At 58.1% G+C, this 14,610-nt stretch overlaps 1 protein-coding gene across 1 annotated transcript in view; it reads left to right on the forward strand.

Annotated features, from left to right (window-relative positions):
- Positions 1-14,610, forward strand: part of RECQL4 (RecQ like helicase 4) — a 55,462-nt gene that overhangs the window by 3,846 nt on the left and 37,006 nt on the right. The window contains exons 2-14 of the mRNA XM_085219987.1: positions 646-930; positions 1,753-1,786; positions 1,889-1,959; positions 4,503-4,649; positions 5,829-6,802; positions 6,957-7,562; positions 8,126-8,225; positions 8,303-8,429; positions 10,152-10,286; positions 10,366-10,494; positions 10,567-10,659; positions 10,733-10,869; positions 14,234-14,506. Coding sequence (XP_085076113.1) covers positions 847-930; positions 1,753-1,786; positions 1,889-1,959; positions 4,503-4,649; positions 5,829-6,802; positions 6,957-7,562; positions 8,126-8,225; positions 8,303-8,429; positions 10,152-10,286; positions 10,366-10,494; positions 10,567-10,659; positions 10,733-10,869; positions 14,234-14,506 — 2,910 coding nt within the window. The 5' untranslated portion in view covers positions 646-846. The remainder of the gene's footprint in view (positions 1-645; positions 931-1,752; positions 1,787-1,888; positions 1,960-4,502; positions 4,650-5,828; positions 6,803-6,956; positions 7,563-8,125; positions 8,226-8,302; positions 8,430-10,151; positions 10,287-10,365; positions 10,495-10,566; positions 10,660-10,732; positions 10,870-14,233; positions 14,507-14,610) is intronic.

The raw sequence follows: 14,610 nt of genomic DNA on the forward strand, positions 1-14,610 counted from the left end.
ACAGAACCCCCCATAGAACCCCATAGACCCCACAGGACCTCCATTGAGCCCCATAGACCCCACAGGACCTCCATTGAGCCCCATAGTCCCCACAGGACCCCCACTGAGCCCCATAACTCTAACAAAATCCCCCATAGAACCCCATAACTCCACAGGATTCCCCATAGAACCCTATAGATCCCCACAGAACCCCATAGACCCCCACAGAACCCCCCGTAGAACCCAACAAAATCCCCCATAAAACCCCACACCCCACAGGATCCCCCATAGAACCATATAGAGTCCCAGAACCCCACTGGATCCCTCACAGAGCCCCACAGTCCCCACAGAACTCCCCATAGACCCCCATAACGCCCATAGAGTCCATAGAGCCCCAGAAGCCCCACAGGACCCCCTTAGACTCCCGTAATACCCACAGGACTCCTCATAGAGCCTCCACACAGACCCAAAATTCCCTCAAGGACCCCTATAGACCCCCCCAGGTCCCCCATAGACCCCTCTAGACCCCCCCCAAGGACCCCCATAGAGCCCCTCCCCCCTCCCCCCGCCCCCCCCAGCTCCTCTCACCGCTCCTCAGCGCCGCCGCCCCGTTCCCTCCTCACTTCCGCCTCTGCGCACTGACTCCCCGCTCTCCTCCAATCACAGGAGGCGAGAGGCGGGATTGCGCTTTTTCTACGCTTCTCATTGGTTCCTCCGACCGGCCGTCTCCTTTCCGGCGTTCCTATTGGTGGAAAGAAAGGAGAGCGGGAAGTTCGCGGCGGGTCGTAGCGCTGAGGGAAAGGAATGGGAACGGAGGGAGCGGAGCGGTTCTGAGGGTCCAAACAGAACCGGAACCGAACCGAACCCATGGAGCGGCTGTGCGAACTGCGGGCGATGCTGAAGGGCTGGGAGGCGGTTTTCGAACGGGAAAACGGCCGGAGACCGGGAAAGGTGAGGAGGGAACCAGAGAGGGGGGTCTGAGGGGCCTCACAGGGTCTCTATGAGGGTTTCTGCCCCAAATGGGCTTTTTTTGGTGATTTTTCGGGTATTTCTGCCCCAAAATGGCTTTTTTTTGTGTGATTTTTGGGGTATTTCTATCCCAAATGGGCTTTTTTTTGGTGGTTTTTGGAGTGTTTCTATCCCAAATGGGCCTTTTTTTGGTGCCTGTGGGGGTATTTTTGCCCCAAAATTGCCTTTTTTGGTTCTTCTGGGGTATTTCTATCCCAAAATGGCCTTTTTTGGTGCTTTTTGGGGTGTTTCTGTTTCGGAAGGGTCCCTTCTGGGGCAGGTGTACCCCTGAAAGTGCCACTTTTTGGACTGTTCTGCCCCAAGAATTGCCTTTTTTTGGTGCTTCTGGGGGATTTTCTATCCCAAATGGGCCTTTTATGGTGCTTTTGGGGATATTTCTATCCCAAACGGGCCTTTTTTGGTGCTTTTGGGGTATTTCTATCCCAAATGGGCTTTTTTTGGTGGCTTGGGGAGTATTTGGTGCTTTAGGGTGGGTTTCTATCCCTAAATTCCCTGCTTTACATCCTAGAAGTGCCTCATTTGGTGCTTTTGAGGGCATTTCTACCCCCAAAATGTCCTTTTTTGTGCTTTCGGGGGTATTTCTGCCCCATAAGTACCTCTTCTGGAACATTTCTACCCCACGTTGGCCTTTTTTCTTGGTTTTCTTCGTGGCTGTTGTGCCATTTTTTGAAGAGTTCGACCCCAAAATTGCCTCTTTTCCTGCCATTCAACCCAAATTAACGCTTCGCTCTGTTTCCCTCGCAGGCCGACGTGGCAGCAGCTTCAGAGGACACCAAGCGTGAGTATGGGGCTGCAGGACCCCCTTATTCCTAATTTCCTAATTAATTACCTCCTAATTGCCCTAATTAATTACCACAGCTCTGCCTTCTTCCTCTTGCAGGGCTGTACCGGGAGTACCGGGAGCTGAAGCAGCGGACAGACCCCGCAGAGCAGAGCCCAGTGGCAGAGCAGGTACCAACACTGAGGGCTGACAAGGGGAGGGCCTGTCCCTGTGGCTACCTATGGCCAGCTCTTGGTGGCCCCTCCATCGTGGCTATCTGTACCCAGCTCCTGGTGGCCCCAAGACCCTCGTGGTGACATTTGGCCAACTCTCGGTGGCCCTCCCTCGTGGTGACCTGTGGCCCCTCCATCATGGTGGCCCATGACCCAACTCAGTGGCCACCTCTTGGCAGCCCACCCCCAAATCGTGGCCACCAACTTATGGTTGCCTCTCTTGGTTGCCCACCCCCAACTCCTGGTTGCCCCCTCTTGGCTGCCCACATCCAAATCATGGCCACCAACTCCTGGCCACTTCTTGGTTGCCCACCCCCAGTTTATGGTTGCCACCTCTTGGTTGCCCACCCCCAACTTATGGTGGTCACTTCTCACAGTGGCCACCTCTTGGTTGCCCACATCCAACTGATGGTGACCACCACTTGTTTGCCCACCCCCAACTCCTGGTGGCCCCCTCTTGGCTGCCCACATCCAAATGGCCACCAACTCGTGGCCACTTCTTGGTTGCCCACCCCCAGTTCGTGGTTCCCCCTCTTGGTTGCCCACCCCCAACTTATGGTGGTCACTTCTCACGGTGGCCACCTCTTGGTTGCCCACATCCAACTCATGGTGGCCACCACTTGTTTGCCCACCCCCAACTCACGGTTGCCCACACCCCAGCTCACAGTGGCCACTTCTTGGTTGCCCACCTCCGGTTTGGCAACCCATACCCAAATCATGGCCACCAACTCATGGTTGCCCCTCTTGGCAGCCCACCCCCAAATCATGGCCCCCAACTCACAGTTGCCCACCCCCAACTCCTGGTTGCCCCCTCTTGGCTGCCCACATCCAAATCATGGCCACCAACTCATGGCTGCCCCTCTTGTTTGCCCACCCCCAACTCGTGGTGGCCACTTCCTGGTTGCCCCCCCCCCAGCTTGGCAGCCCACCCCCAAATCATGGCCCCCAACTCATGGTAGCCCACCCCCAACTCATGGTGGCCACCTCTTAGTTGCCCACCCCCAACTCCTTGTTGCCCCCTCTTGGCTGCCCACATCCAAATGGCCACCAACTCCTGGCCACTTCTTGGTTGCCCACCCCCAGTTCATGGTTCCCCCTCTTGGTTGCCCACCCCCAACTTATGGTGGCCACCACTTGTTTGCCCACCCCCAACTCACGGTTGCCCACCCCCAGCTCACAGTGGCCACTTCTTGGTTGCCCACCCCCGGTTTGGCAACCCATACCCAAATCATGGCCACCAACTCATGGTTGCCCCTCTTGGTTGCCCACACCCAACTCATGCTCACCAACTCTTGTTGTCCAACTCATGGTGGCCACCACTTGGCAGCCCACCCCCAAATCATGGCCCCCAACTCATGGTTGCCCACCCCCAACTCATGGTGGCCACCTCTTAGTTGCCCACCCCCAACTCCTGGTTGCCCCCTCTTGGCTGCCCACATCCAAATCATGGCCACCAACTCCTGGCCACTTCTTGGTTGCCCACCCCCAGTTTATGGTTGCCACCTCTTGGTTGCCCACCCCCAACTTATGGTGGTCACTTCTCACGGTGGCCACCTCTTGGTTGCCCACCCCCAACTCGTGGTGGCCACTTCCTGGTTGCCCCACCCCCAGCTTGGCAGCCCACACCCAAATCAGTGGCCAACTCATGGTAGCCCACCCCCAACTCGTGGCCACCAACTTACGGTTGCCTCTCTTAGTTGCCCACCCCCAACTCCTGGTTGCCCCCTCTTGGCTGCCCACATCCAAATCATGGCCACCAACTCCTGGCCACTTCTTGGTTGCCCACCCCCAACCTATAGTGGTCACTTCTCACAGTGGCCCCCTCTTGGTTGCCCACCCCCAACTTATGGTGGCCACCACTTGTTTGCCCACCCCCAACTCACGGTTGCCCACCCCCAGCTCACAGTGGCCACTTCTTGGTTGCCCACCTCCGGTTTGGCAACCCATACCCAAATCATGGCCACCAACTCATGGTTGCCCCTCTTGGCAGCCCACCCCCAAATCATGGCCCCCAACTCATAGTTGCCCACCCCCAACTCCTGGTTGCCCCCTCTTGGCTGCCCACATCCAAATCATGGCCACCAACTCCTGGCTGCCCTTCTTGGTTGCCCACCCCCAACTTATGGTGGCCACTTCTTGGTTGCCCCCCACCCCCAGTTTGGCAACCCATACCCAAATCATGGCCACCAACTCATGGTTGCCACCTCTTGGTTGCCCACCCCCAATTCATGCTCACCAACTCCCAACTCATGGTGGCCACCACTTGGCAGCCCACCCCCAAATCATGGCCCCCAACTCCTGGCCATGTCTTGGTAGCCCACCCCCAACTCATGGTCAGCATTTCATGATTGCCACCTCTTAGTTGCCCACCCCCAACTCATGGTGGCCACCTCTTAGTTGCCCACCCCCAACTCATGGTTGCCCCCTGTTGGTTGCCCACCCCCAACTCCTGCTGGCCACCCCTTGCTGTCCTCCACCTCCACTTCCTGCCCCCCTTGCAGGACTCGGGCTGCTGGGGGTCTCACCTGAACCGGCGGCCGAAGCTCCCCGGGATGCGGCACCAACCACCGCCAGCGGCGTCGGCGCAGCTCTACGGGATGAGGCTGAAGGCCAACCTGGGCACGGCCCTACAGGTGTGGGGCTGTGGGGTGGGCACAAATCCTATAAACGTGGGGCTGTGGGATGGGCGCAGCCCTATGGATTTGTGGTTTTGGGGTGGGCATGGCCCTATGGGTGTGGGGCTGTGGGGTGGGCATGGCCGTACGGTTGTGGGGCTGTGGGGTGGGCATGGCCCTACGGGTGTGGGGCTGTGGGGTGGGCACTAACCTATAGGTGTGGGGCTGTGGGGTGGGCACTAACCTATAGGTGTGGGGCTGTGGGGTGGGCACTAACCTATAGGTGTGGGGCTGTGGGGTGGGCACTAACCTATAGGTGTGGGGCTGTGGGGTGGGCACTAACCTATAGGTGTGGGGCTGTGGGGTGGGCACTAACCTATAGGTGTGGGGCTGTGGGGTGGGCACTAACCTATAGGTGTGGGGCTGTGGGTTGGGCACTAATCCTATAGGTGTGGGGCTGTGGGGTGGGCACAAACCTATAGGTGTGGGGCTGTGGGGTGGGCACTAACCTATAGGTGTGGGGCTGTGGGTTGGGCACTAACCTATAGGTGTGGGGCTGTGAGGTGAGTGCAATCCTATAAACGTGGGGCTGTGGGATGGGCGTCAGCCTATGGATTTGTGGTTTTGGGGTGGGCATGGCCCTACGGGTGTGGGGCTGTGGGGTGGGCAAAACCCTATAGATTTGGGGCTGTGAGGTGGATGCGGTCCTATAGATTTGGGGCTGTGGGGTGGGTGTGATCCTATGGATTTGGGGCTGTGGGGTGGGCGCGGCCCTACAGGTGTGGGGCTGTGGGGTGGGCGCGGCCCTACAGGAGTGGGGCTGTGGGGTGGGCGCGGCCCTGCAGGAGTGGGGCTGTGGGGTGGGCGCGGCCCTACAGGTGTGGGGCTGTGGGGTGGGCGCGGCCCTACAGGTGTGGGGCTGTTGGGGTGGCTGCAGCCCTATGGTGTGGGGCTGTGGGGTGGGCAGGGGGAAGCTGGTCCTCCAGCAGAGGACTTGTGATGGCAATGGGACGCGTTGCTCCAAAAGCGTGGAACGGTTCTCCCCCTCTGGAAAGAATTTGGTGTGGGGGGGGGAAGGGGGCGAGATTTACCCCGCAGGAAACCCCACAGAGCTTGGGATCGGCCGGATGGTTTGAGGTGAAAACGAGCGATTTTGGGGCTGTGGAGAAGCAGGCGTGGGGATCACCCCGAATTCTCTCTCCCCGTCCCCAGGAGGCACCGTCGGCGGTGAAGAGGAGCCTGGCCTGCGGGAGGAAACCCACGGCGCGGCGCAGTGCCGGCACCGCGTCCCCGAGCGCCGGCGGCGACGAATCGGCCCAAGTCCTCCCCGCCGCCGTGCGCAGTCTGGCGCCCCTCATCCCGACTGTAGGGTCGAAGCCTCGACCCCAAACGGATCGATTCCAGAAGCTGAAGGAGATGGTGGCGCGGAGATTGGGGTCGCTGGATCCCGAGTGGCTGCGGCGGTGCCAGGGGACGACGGGATGTGGGATGGGGAGGGATGGATGCGAAGAGGGGGTGGAGGGATGCTGGGAGAGGGTAATGGGGACAGTGGGACAGGGGGAGGGGACATTGGGACCTGAATTTGGGACACCTGGACACGAAGAGTGGACGAGACCTGGAGTGAGGACAGCAGGACAGGAAGAGGGGTCGCCAGGACCCGAAATGGGGGCACCAGGACAGGAAAAGGGGACACTGGGACCTGAAATTGGGACAGCGAGACAAGAAGAGGGGACAAGACCTAGAGTGAGGACAGCAGGACACGAAGAGGGGACACCAGGACCCAAAATGGGGACACCAGGACAAGAAGAGGGGACGCTGGGACCTGAAATTGGGACACCAAGACAAGAAGAGGGGACAAGACCTAGAATGAGGACAGCAGGACACGAAGAGGGGACACCAGCACCCGAAATGGGGACACCAGGACAAGAAGAGGGGACGCTGGGACCTGAAATTGGGACACCAAGACAAGAAGAGGGGACAAGACCTAGAATGAGGACAGCAGGACACGAAGAGGGGACACTGAGACCCAAAATGGGGACGCTGGGATGCGAAGAGGGGACAAAACCTGGAGTAAGGACACAAAGACTTGAAGGAGAGGCACTGGGACCCAAACTGGGGATACCAGGACATGAAGAGGGGATGCTGGGACCTGTAATGGGGACACTGGGAGTTGAAGGGGGACAAGAGCTGGGATGAGGGCACAAAGACTTAAATGGGGGACATTGGAATCTAAACTGGAGGCACCAGAGCATGAAGAGAGGACGCTGGGACCTGAAATGGGGACACTGGAATGTGAAGAGGGGCTGCTAAGGCGTGAAAAGGGGACACCAGGAGATGAAGAGGGGACACTGGGACCCGAAATGGGGTCACTGAGACCCAGAAGGGGACAGTGAGACGTGAAGAGTTGACACTGGGATGTGAAGAGGGGACGCTGGAACCTGCAGTGGGGACACGGGGACGCAGAAGGGTGGCACCGAGACGGAAGAGAGGGACATCAGGGCACGAAGAGGGGACACCAGGACCCGAAATGGGGACAGCGGGATGCGAAAAGGGGTCACCAGGACATGAAGAAGGGACAGCAGGACCCAAAGTGGCATCTCGGGGTCGGAAAAGGGGAACGCGATGCAAAAGGGGGACGCCAGGACACGAAGAGGGGACGGCGGGGTTGGAAGAAGAGATGCCAGGAGATGACAAAGGGACACCGGCACCCAAAGGTGACACGGGACGGCGGCGTGGCCGCGTGCCGAAGGATGGCGCCGCTCAGGATGGAGCTGTGGCAAAGCCCCGAGCTGCCCGCAGGAAGAGGCCGCGCCCAGAGGATGGCAAAGAGGAACCCACAGCTGCCCCAAAGCAGAGGAGAACGGCGCTGCCCCCATCCGAAAACCTTCTGGGTGACTTTGAGGAGGAGGAGAAGCCCAGGGCGGTCGGCAAAACGCTCCCTGCCAGGTGGGTGCCCCCAGAAATGGGTCGGTTTGCTCGTTTTGTCCCCAGATGTGCGTGGCTGGAATTGCCTGGTAACGAGGGCAAATGAGCGTGGAACTGAGCAGTGCCTCGTTCCTGAGAAGGAGCCGTGGCTGTTCCTGCTGAGCTCTGCACGCAGCGAGCCGCTCTTCCTTTGGCCATTCCCCACTTCTGGAATTTTCCTTCCTTTCGGAAGCTCTCCGTGGGATTTTCACCCCATTTCCTCACGCGTTTCCAGCCTTTCTGCATTCCCCAGAGCGCTGCTGGCTTCGGTCACCTTTCAGGAACAAAAAATACGTGGGGGATTATCCCCATATGCTGCTCCAAAGTAATTCTCCCATCTGTAGTGCCCACAGAGTGGGGACAAGAGCAAATTTGGGGGTGACGCAGGGTTGCTTCTTCCCATTAAAAGTGCCCCACCCGTTCTTTTTAATGTTCCCCCCCTTGCTGCCCCATTGCAGGGGCTCCCGCTGTCACGGGGTCCCCAGGACAGACGGGGGTTTGCGACGTTCCTGTCCCCGTCCTGATGGCATCTTGGTTTCCCACAGAGCTCCTCGGCGGCCCCAGGGCAACTTCGTGAGGCTCAACCTGAAGAGCAGATCCCACGTGCGGGGCGCTGCGCTGCGGGGAAGGCAGCTCCGCAAGCAGGTATGGGAGCGGGGCGGCCAGCAGCACCCGAGGGAGGAGGGAGGAAACGGGCTGAAACGGCGTGAAATCGGTCCCAGGTGTGGAAGGAGAAGTGGCAGAAGAAGGCAGCGTGGTTCGGAGGCGGCGGGGCCGTGGATCGGAGCTCAGATGTTTGCTTCAAGTGCGGCGCACCTGGGCACTGGGCGGCGGCATGCAGGGGGCGAGGTGAGTGGGATGGGGATCTCAGCAGCATCCGTCTCCTTGTGCTCCTGCTGGGTCCATCTCGGCACCATCATCATTTCCTGCTCCTTCTGGGTCCATCTCGGCACCACCATTTCCTGCTCCTTCTGGGTCCATCTGGGCACCACCACCATCCCCTGCTCCTTCTGGGTCCATCTGGGCACCACCACCACCATCCCCTGCTCCTTCTGGGTCCATCTGGGCACCACCACCATCTCCTTGTGTCCCTACTGGGTCCACGTGGGCACCACCACCACCATCCCCTGCTCCTTCTGGGTCCACGTGGGCACCACCACCATTGTTTCCTGCTCCTTCTGGGTCCATCTGGGCACCACCACCACCATCCCATGCTCCTTCTGGGTCCACCTGGGCACCGCCACCATTGTTTCCTGCTCCTTCTGGGTCCATCTGGGCACCACCACCACCATCCCCTGTTCCTTCTGGGTCAATCTGGGCACCACCACCACCATCCCCTGCTCCTTCTGGGTCCATCTGGGCACCACCACCACCATCCCCTGCTCCTTCTGGGTCCATCTGGGCACCACCACCATCCCCTGCCCCTTTTGGGTCCGTGTGGACACCACCACCACCATCCCCTGCTCCTTCTGGGTCCACATGGGCACCGCCACCATCGTTTCCTGTTCCTGCTGGGGCCATCTGGGCACCACCACCACCATCCCCTGCTCCTTCTGGGTCCATCTGGGCACCACCACCACCATCCCCTGCTCCTTCTGGGTCCATCTGGGCACCACCACCACCATCCCCTGCTCCTTCTGGGTCCACATGGGCACCACCACCATCCCCTGCTCCTTCTGGGTCCATCTGGGCACCACCACCACCATCCCCTGCTCCTTCTGGGTCCATCTGGGCACCACCACCACCATCCCCTGCTCCTTCTGGGTCCATCTGGGCACCACCACCACCATCCCCTGCTCCTTCTGGGTCCATCTGGGCACCACCACCACCATCCCCTGCTCCTTCTGGGTCCATCTGGGCACCACCACCATCCCCTGCTCCTTCTGGGTCCATCTGGGCACCACCACCACCATCCCCTGCTCCTTCTGGGTCCATCTGGGCACCACCACCACCATCCCCTGCTCCTTCTGGGTCCGTGTGGACACCACCACCATCCCCTGCTCCTTCTGGGTCCACGTGGACACCACCACCATCCCCTGGTCCTTCTGGGTCCACGTGGACACCACCACCATCCCCTGGTCCTTCTGGGTCCACGTGGGCACCACCACCATCCCCTGCTCCTTCTGGGTCCGTGTGGACACCACCACCATCCCCTGCTCCTTCTGGGTCCACGTGGACACCACCACCATCCCCTGCTCCTTCTGGGTCCACGTGGACACCACCACCATCCCCTGCTCCTTCTGGGTCCACGTGGGCACCACCACCACCATCCCCTGCTCCTTCTGGGTCCGTGTGGACACCACCACCATCCCCTGCTCCTTCTGGGTCCACGTGGGCACCACCATCTCCTGGCTTTTCTGGTCCACGTGGGCACCACCATCTCCTCCTGTTCCTTCTGGGTCCATATGGACACCACCATCTCCTCCTGCTCCTTCTGGGACCAAATGGGCACCACCATCTTGTGCTCTTTTTGGGTCTGTGTGGACACCACCACCACCATCTCCTGCTCCTTCTGTATCCACCACCACCTCCTTCTCCTTGAGGACCGTCTCCTCCTCCTCCTCCCTCCAGGCACCACTGCCCACGCACCTCCTCCAGCAGAATCCATCCGTCCCAACGACGAAGAAGAAGAGGAGGAGGAGGATCCCCTGCCCACACTGGAAGAGGTGGCCCGCCGGACCAACACCATTTATCAGGAGCTCCCCGGTGAGACCCCTCAGCCCCGGGAGCCGTCCCTGCTCCCCCACATCCCTCAGGCCGTGCTGATGGCCACCTCCATCTCCAGCATCCGACAGAGCCGAGCTCACGGGGCCAACTCCGTATCTGGACGTGCAGCGCCTGCCCTACGAGCCCCCCACACCTCCCGCACCTGTGGAGCCCCTCTACAGCTTGGGGCCAGATGGGAAGCCACGAGGTGAGGCCGCAGCCACGTTTCCACCTCCAACCCCACGTCTCCCCACTCCTAACCCCTCCATATTCTTCACAGAGACCCCCAGGGAGGTGCTGGATGCGCTCTCTGAGTTGGGCTACAGCTCCTTCCGCCCCGGCCAGGAGGTGGCCATCATGAGGATCCTCTCAGGTACGTTTTCTTCCCACTCCGTCCCTCTTGCCGCGTCCCCACCGTTCCCCCAACCCTCATCCCCGCCCCGCAGGGCTCTCCACGTTGGTCGTGCTCCCCACGGGGATGGGGAAGTCTCTGTGCTATCAGCTGCCGGCCTTCCTGTACCACAAACGCTCGCGGAGCATCGCGCTGGTGGTCTCCCCGTTGGTGTCGCTGATGGATGACCAGGTACCTCCACGTTTCCATCCCACTGCTCCATTTTGAAGTGGGAGGAGTTCAACCCCAACCCCACAGCGACCCTAAATAGAAGCATGGAATCATTTGGGTTGGAGAAGACCTCCAAGATGCCCAACCCAACCCCAACATGGCCCTAAATAGAATCCTTAAGGTTGGAGAAGACCTCCAAGATGCCCAACCCAACCCCAACATGGCCCTAAATAGAATCCTTAAGGTTGGAGAAGACCTCCAAGATGCCCAACCCAACCCCAACATGGCCCTAAATAGAATCCTTAAGGTTGGAGAAGACCTCCAAGATGCCCAGCCCAACCCCAACATGGCCCTAAATAGAATCCTTAAGGTTGGAGAAGACCTCCAAGATCCCCAACCCAACCCCAACATGGCCCTAAATAGAATCCTTAAGTTTGGAGAAGGCCTCCAAGATGCCCAACCCAACCCCAACATGGCCCTAAATAGAATCCTTAAGTTTGGAGAAGGCCTCCAAGATGCCCAACCCAACCCCAACATGGCCCTAAATAGAATCCTTAAGGTTGGAGAAGACCTCCAAGATGCCCAACCCAACCCCAACATGGCCCTAAATAGAATCCTTAAGGTTGGAGAAGACCTCCAAGATCCCCAACCCAACCCCAACGTGGCCCTAAATAGAATCCTTAAGGTTGGAGAAGACCTCCAAGATGCCCAACCCAACCCCAACGTGGCCCTAAATAGAATCCTTAAGATTGGGGAAGACCTCCAAGATGCCCAACCCAACGCCAACGTGGCCCTAAATAGAATCCTTAAGGTTGGAGAAGGCCTCCAAGATGCCCAACCCAACCCCAACATGGCCCTAAATAGAATCCTTAAGTTTGGAGAAGGCCTCCAAGATGCCCAACCCAACCCCAACATGGCCCTAAATAGAATCCTTAAGTTTGGAGAAGGCCTCCAAGATGCCCAACCCAACCCCAACATGGCCCTAAATAGAATCCTTAAGGTTGGAGAAGACCTCCAAGATCCCCAACCCAACCCCAACATGGCCCTAAATAGAATCCTTAAGGTTGGAGAAGACCTCCAAGATGCCCAACGCCAACGTGACCCTAAATAGAATCCTTAAGGTTGGAGAAGACCTCCAAGATGCCCAACCCAACCCCAACATGGCCCTAAATAGAATCCTTAAGGTTGGAGAAGACCTCCAAGATGCCCAGCCCAACCCCAACATGGCCCTAAATAGAATCCTTAAGGTTGGAGAAGATCTCCAAGATGCCCAACCCAACCCCAACATGGCCCTAAATAGAATCCTTAAGGTTGGGGAAGACCTCCAAGATGCCCAACCCAATGCCAGCATGGCCCTAAATAGAATCCTTAAGGTTGGAGAAGATCTCCAAGATGCCCAACCCAACCCCAACGTGGCCCTAAATAGAATCCTTAAGGTTGGAGAAGACCTCCAAGATGCCCAACCCAACCCCAACATGGCCCTAAATAGAATCCTTAAGATTGGAGAAGACCTCCAAGATCCCCAAATCTAACCCCACCATGTCCCCGTGTAGAACCATACAATTGTTAGGGATGGAGAAGACCTCCAAGATACCCAACCCAACGCCAACATGGCCCTAAATAGAATCGTTAAGGTTGGAGAAGACCTGGAATATCTCCAAATCTAACCCCACCATGTCCCTAAATAGAATCCTTAAGGTTGGAGAAGACCTCCAAGATCACCAGTCCCATCGTGTTCCTAAATAGGACCCTAGAATCCTTAAGGTTGCAGAAGATCTCTGAAATCCCCAACCCACCACGACCCTAAATAGAATCCTTAGAGTAGAAGACCTCCAAGGTTCCCACCCCATCCCCATCATGTTCCTAAATAGAAACATAGAATCCTTAAGGTTGGAGAAGATCTCCAAAATCCCCTCCCCATCCCCTCCATGACCCTAAATATGGAATCAGTAGGGTTGGAGAAGACCTCCAGGATCCCCATCTCAACCCCACCATGATCCTTAATAGAATTATTAGAGTTGGAGAAGATCCCCACCCCATCCCCATCATGTTCCTAAATAGAAACATAGAATCTTTAAGGTTGGAGAAGATCTCCAAGATCCCCAACCCACCATGATCCTAAATAGAATCCTTAGAGTAGGAGAAGACCTCCAAGATTTCCAACTCAGCCCCACCATGACCCTAAATAGAACTATACAATCGTTAGGATTGGAGAAGACCTCCAAGATCCCTCCCCATCCCCTCCATGACCCTAAATGGAATCAGTAGGGTTGGAGAAGACCTCCAAGATCCCCAACTCAACCCTGCCATAATCCTAAATAGAATTATTAGGATAAAAGAAGACCTTCAAGATCCCCAACTCAACCCTTCCATCTTCCTAAATAGAACCATCGAGTCCTTATGGTTGGAGAAAACCTCCAAGATCCCCATCTCAACCCCACCGTGATCCTAAATAGAATCATTAGGGTTGGAGGAGGCCTTCAAGGTCCCAAACACATCCCACTGTGTCCCTAAATGGAATCCTTAAGGTTGGAGAAGATCTCCAAGATCCCCAACCCACCATGACCCTAAATAGAATCCTTAGAGTAGAAGACCTCCAAGATTCCCAACCCAGCCCCACCATGACCCTAAATAGAACCATACAATGGTTAGGGTTGGAGAAGATCTCCAAAATCCCCTCCCAATCCTTTCCATGACCCTAAATGGAATCAGTAGGGTTGGAGAAGACCTCCAAGATCCCCTCCCCATCCCCTCCATGACCCTAAATGGAATCAGTAGGGTTGGAGAAGACCTCCAAGATCCCCTCCCCATCCCCTCCATGACCCTAAATGGAATCAGTAGGGTTGGAGAAGACCTCCAAGATCCCCTCCCCATCCCCTCCATGACCCTAAATGGAATCAGTAGGGTTGGAGAAGACCTCCAAGATCCCCTCCCCATCCCCTCCATGACCCTAAATGGAATCATAGGGTTGGAGAAGACCTCCGGGATCCTCAATCCAGCCCCGTCACAACCCTAAATAGAATCCTTAGGGTTGGAGTAGACCTCCGAGATCCCCAACTCAACCCTTCCATGACCCTAAATGGAATCAGTAGGGTTGGAGAAGACCTCCAAGCTCCCCAACTCAACCCCGCCATGACCTTAAATGGATTCATTGGGGTTGGAGAAGAGCACCGAGATCCCCAATCCAACCACAACATCACCCTGAATAGAATCGGGTTGGAGAAGTCCTTCCAGATCCCCACCGCCCCCCACCCCACCCCTAGTCCCACATCTCCCCCTTTCCCAAACCCCTCCCAGGACAGTCTCCCCCCCCCCCTTTCCCTCAGCCCACCCCCACCCCTCTCCCCATAGAAAACTCCCCCACATCCCATCGTTCCCCTCGCAGGTCTCCGGCCTCCCCCCGTGCCTCCGCGCCGTCTGCGTTCACTCCCACCTGAGCCGCGCGCAGCGGGACGCGGCCCTGCGACGCGTGCAGGAGGGCTCAGCTCAGGTGCTGCTGCTTTCCCCCGAAGCTCTGGTGGGCGCGGGCTCCTCGGGCTCCTGCTGCCTGCCCCCAGCCCACCAGCTGCCACCCGTGGCCTTCGCCTGCATCGACGAGGCGCACTGCGTCTCCGAGTGGTCCCACAACTTCCGTCCCAGCTACCTGCGGCTCTGCAAGGTGTGTGAGGTCCTGCCGTGGGGGGAGCAGCGTGGGGATGGTCCTCACCTCCTCCTCCTCTCGCTGTCTTCATCGGCTTCCTCGCTGTCTCCTCCTCACTGTCC

This window comes from Meleagris gallopavo, chromosome 3 (genome assembly GCF_905368555.1).
Source record: "Meleagris gallopavo chromosome 3, MGAL_WU_HG_1.1, whole genome shotgun sequence".
NCBI classification, from domain to species: Eukaryota; Metazoa; Chordata; class Aves; order Galliformes; family Phasianidae; genus Meleagris; species Meleagris gallopavo.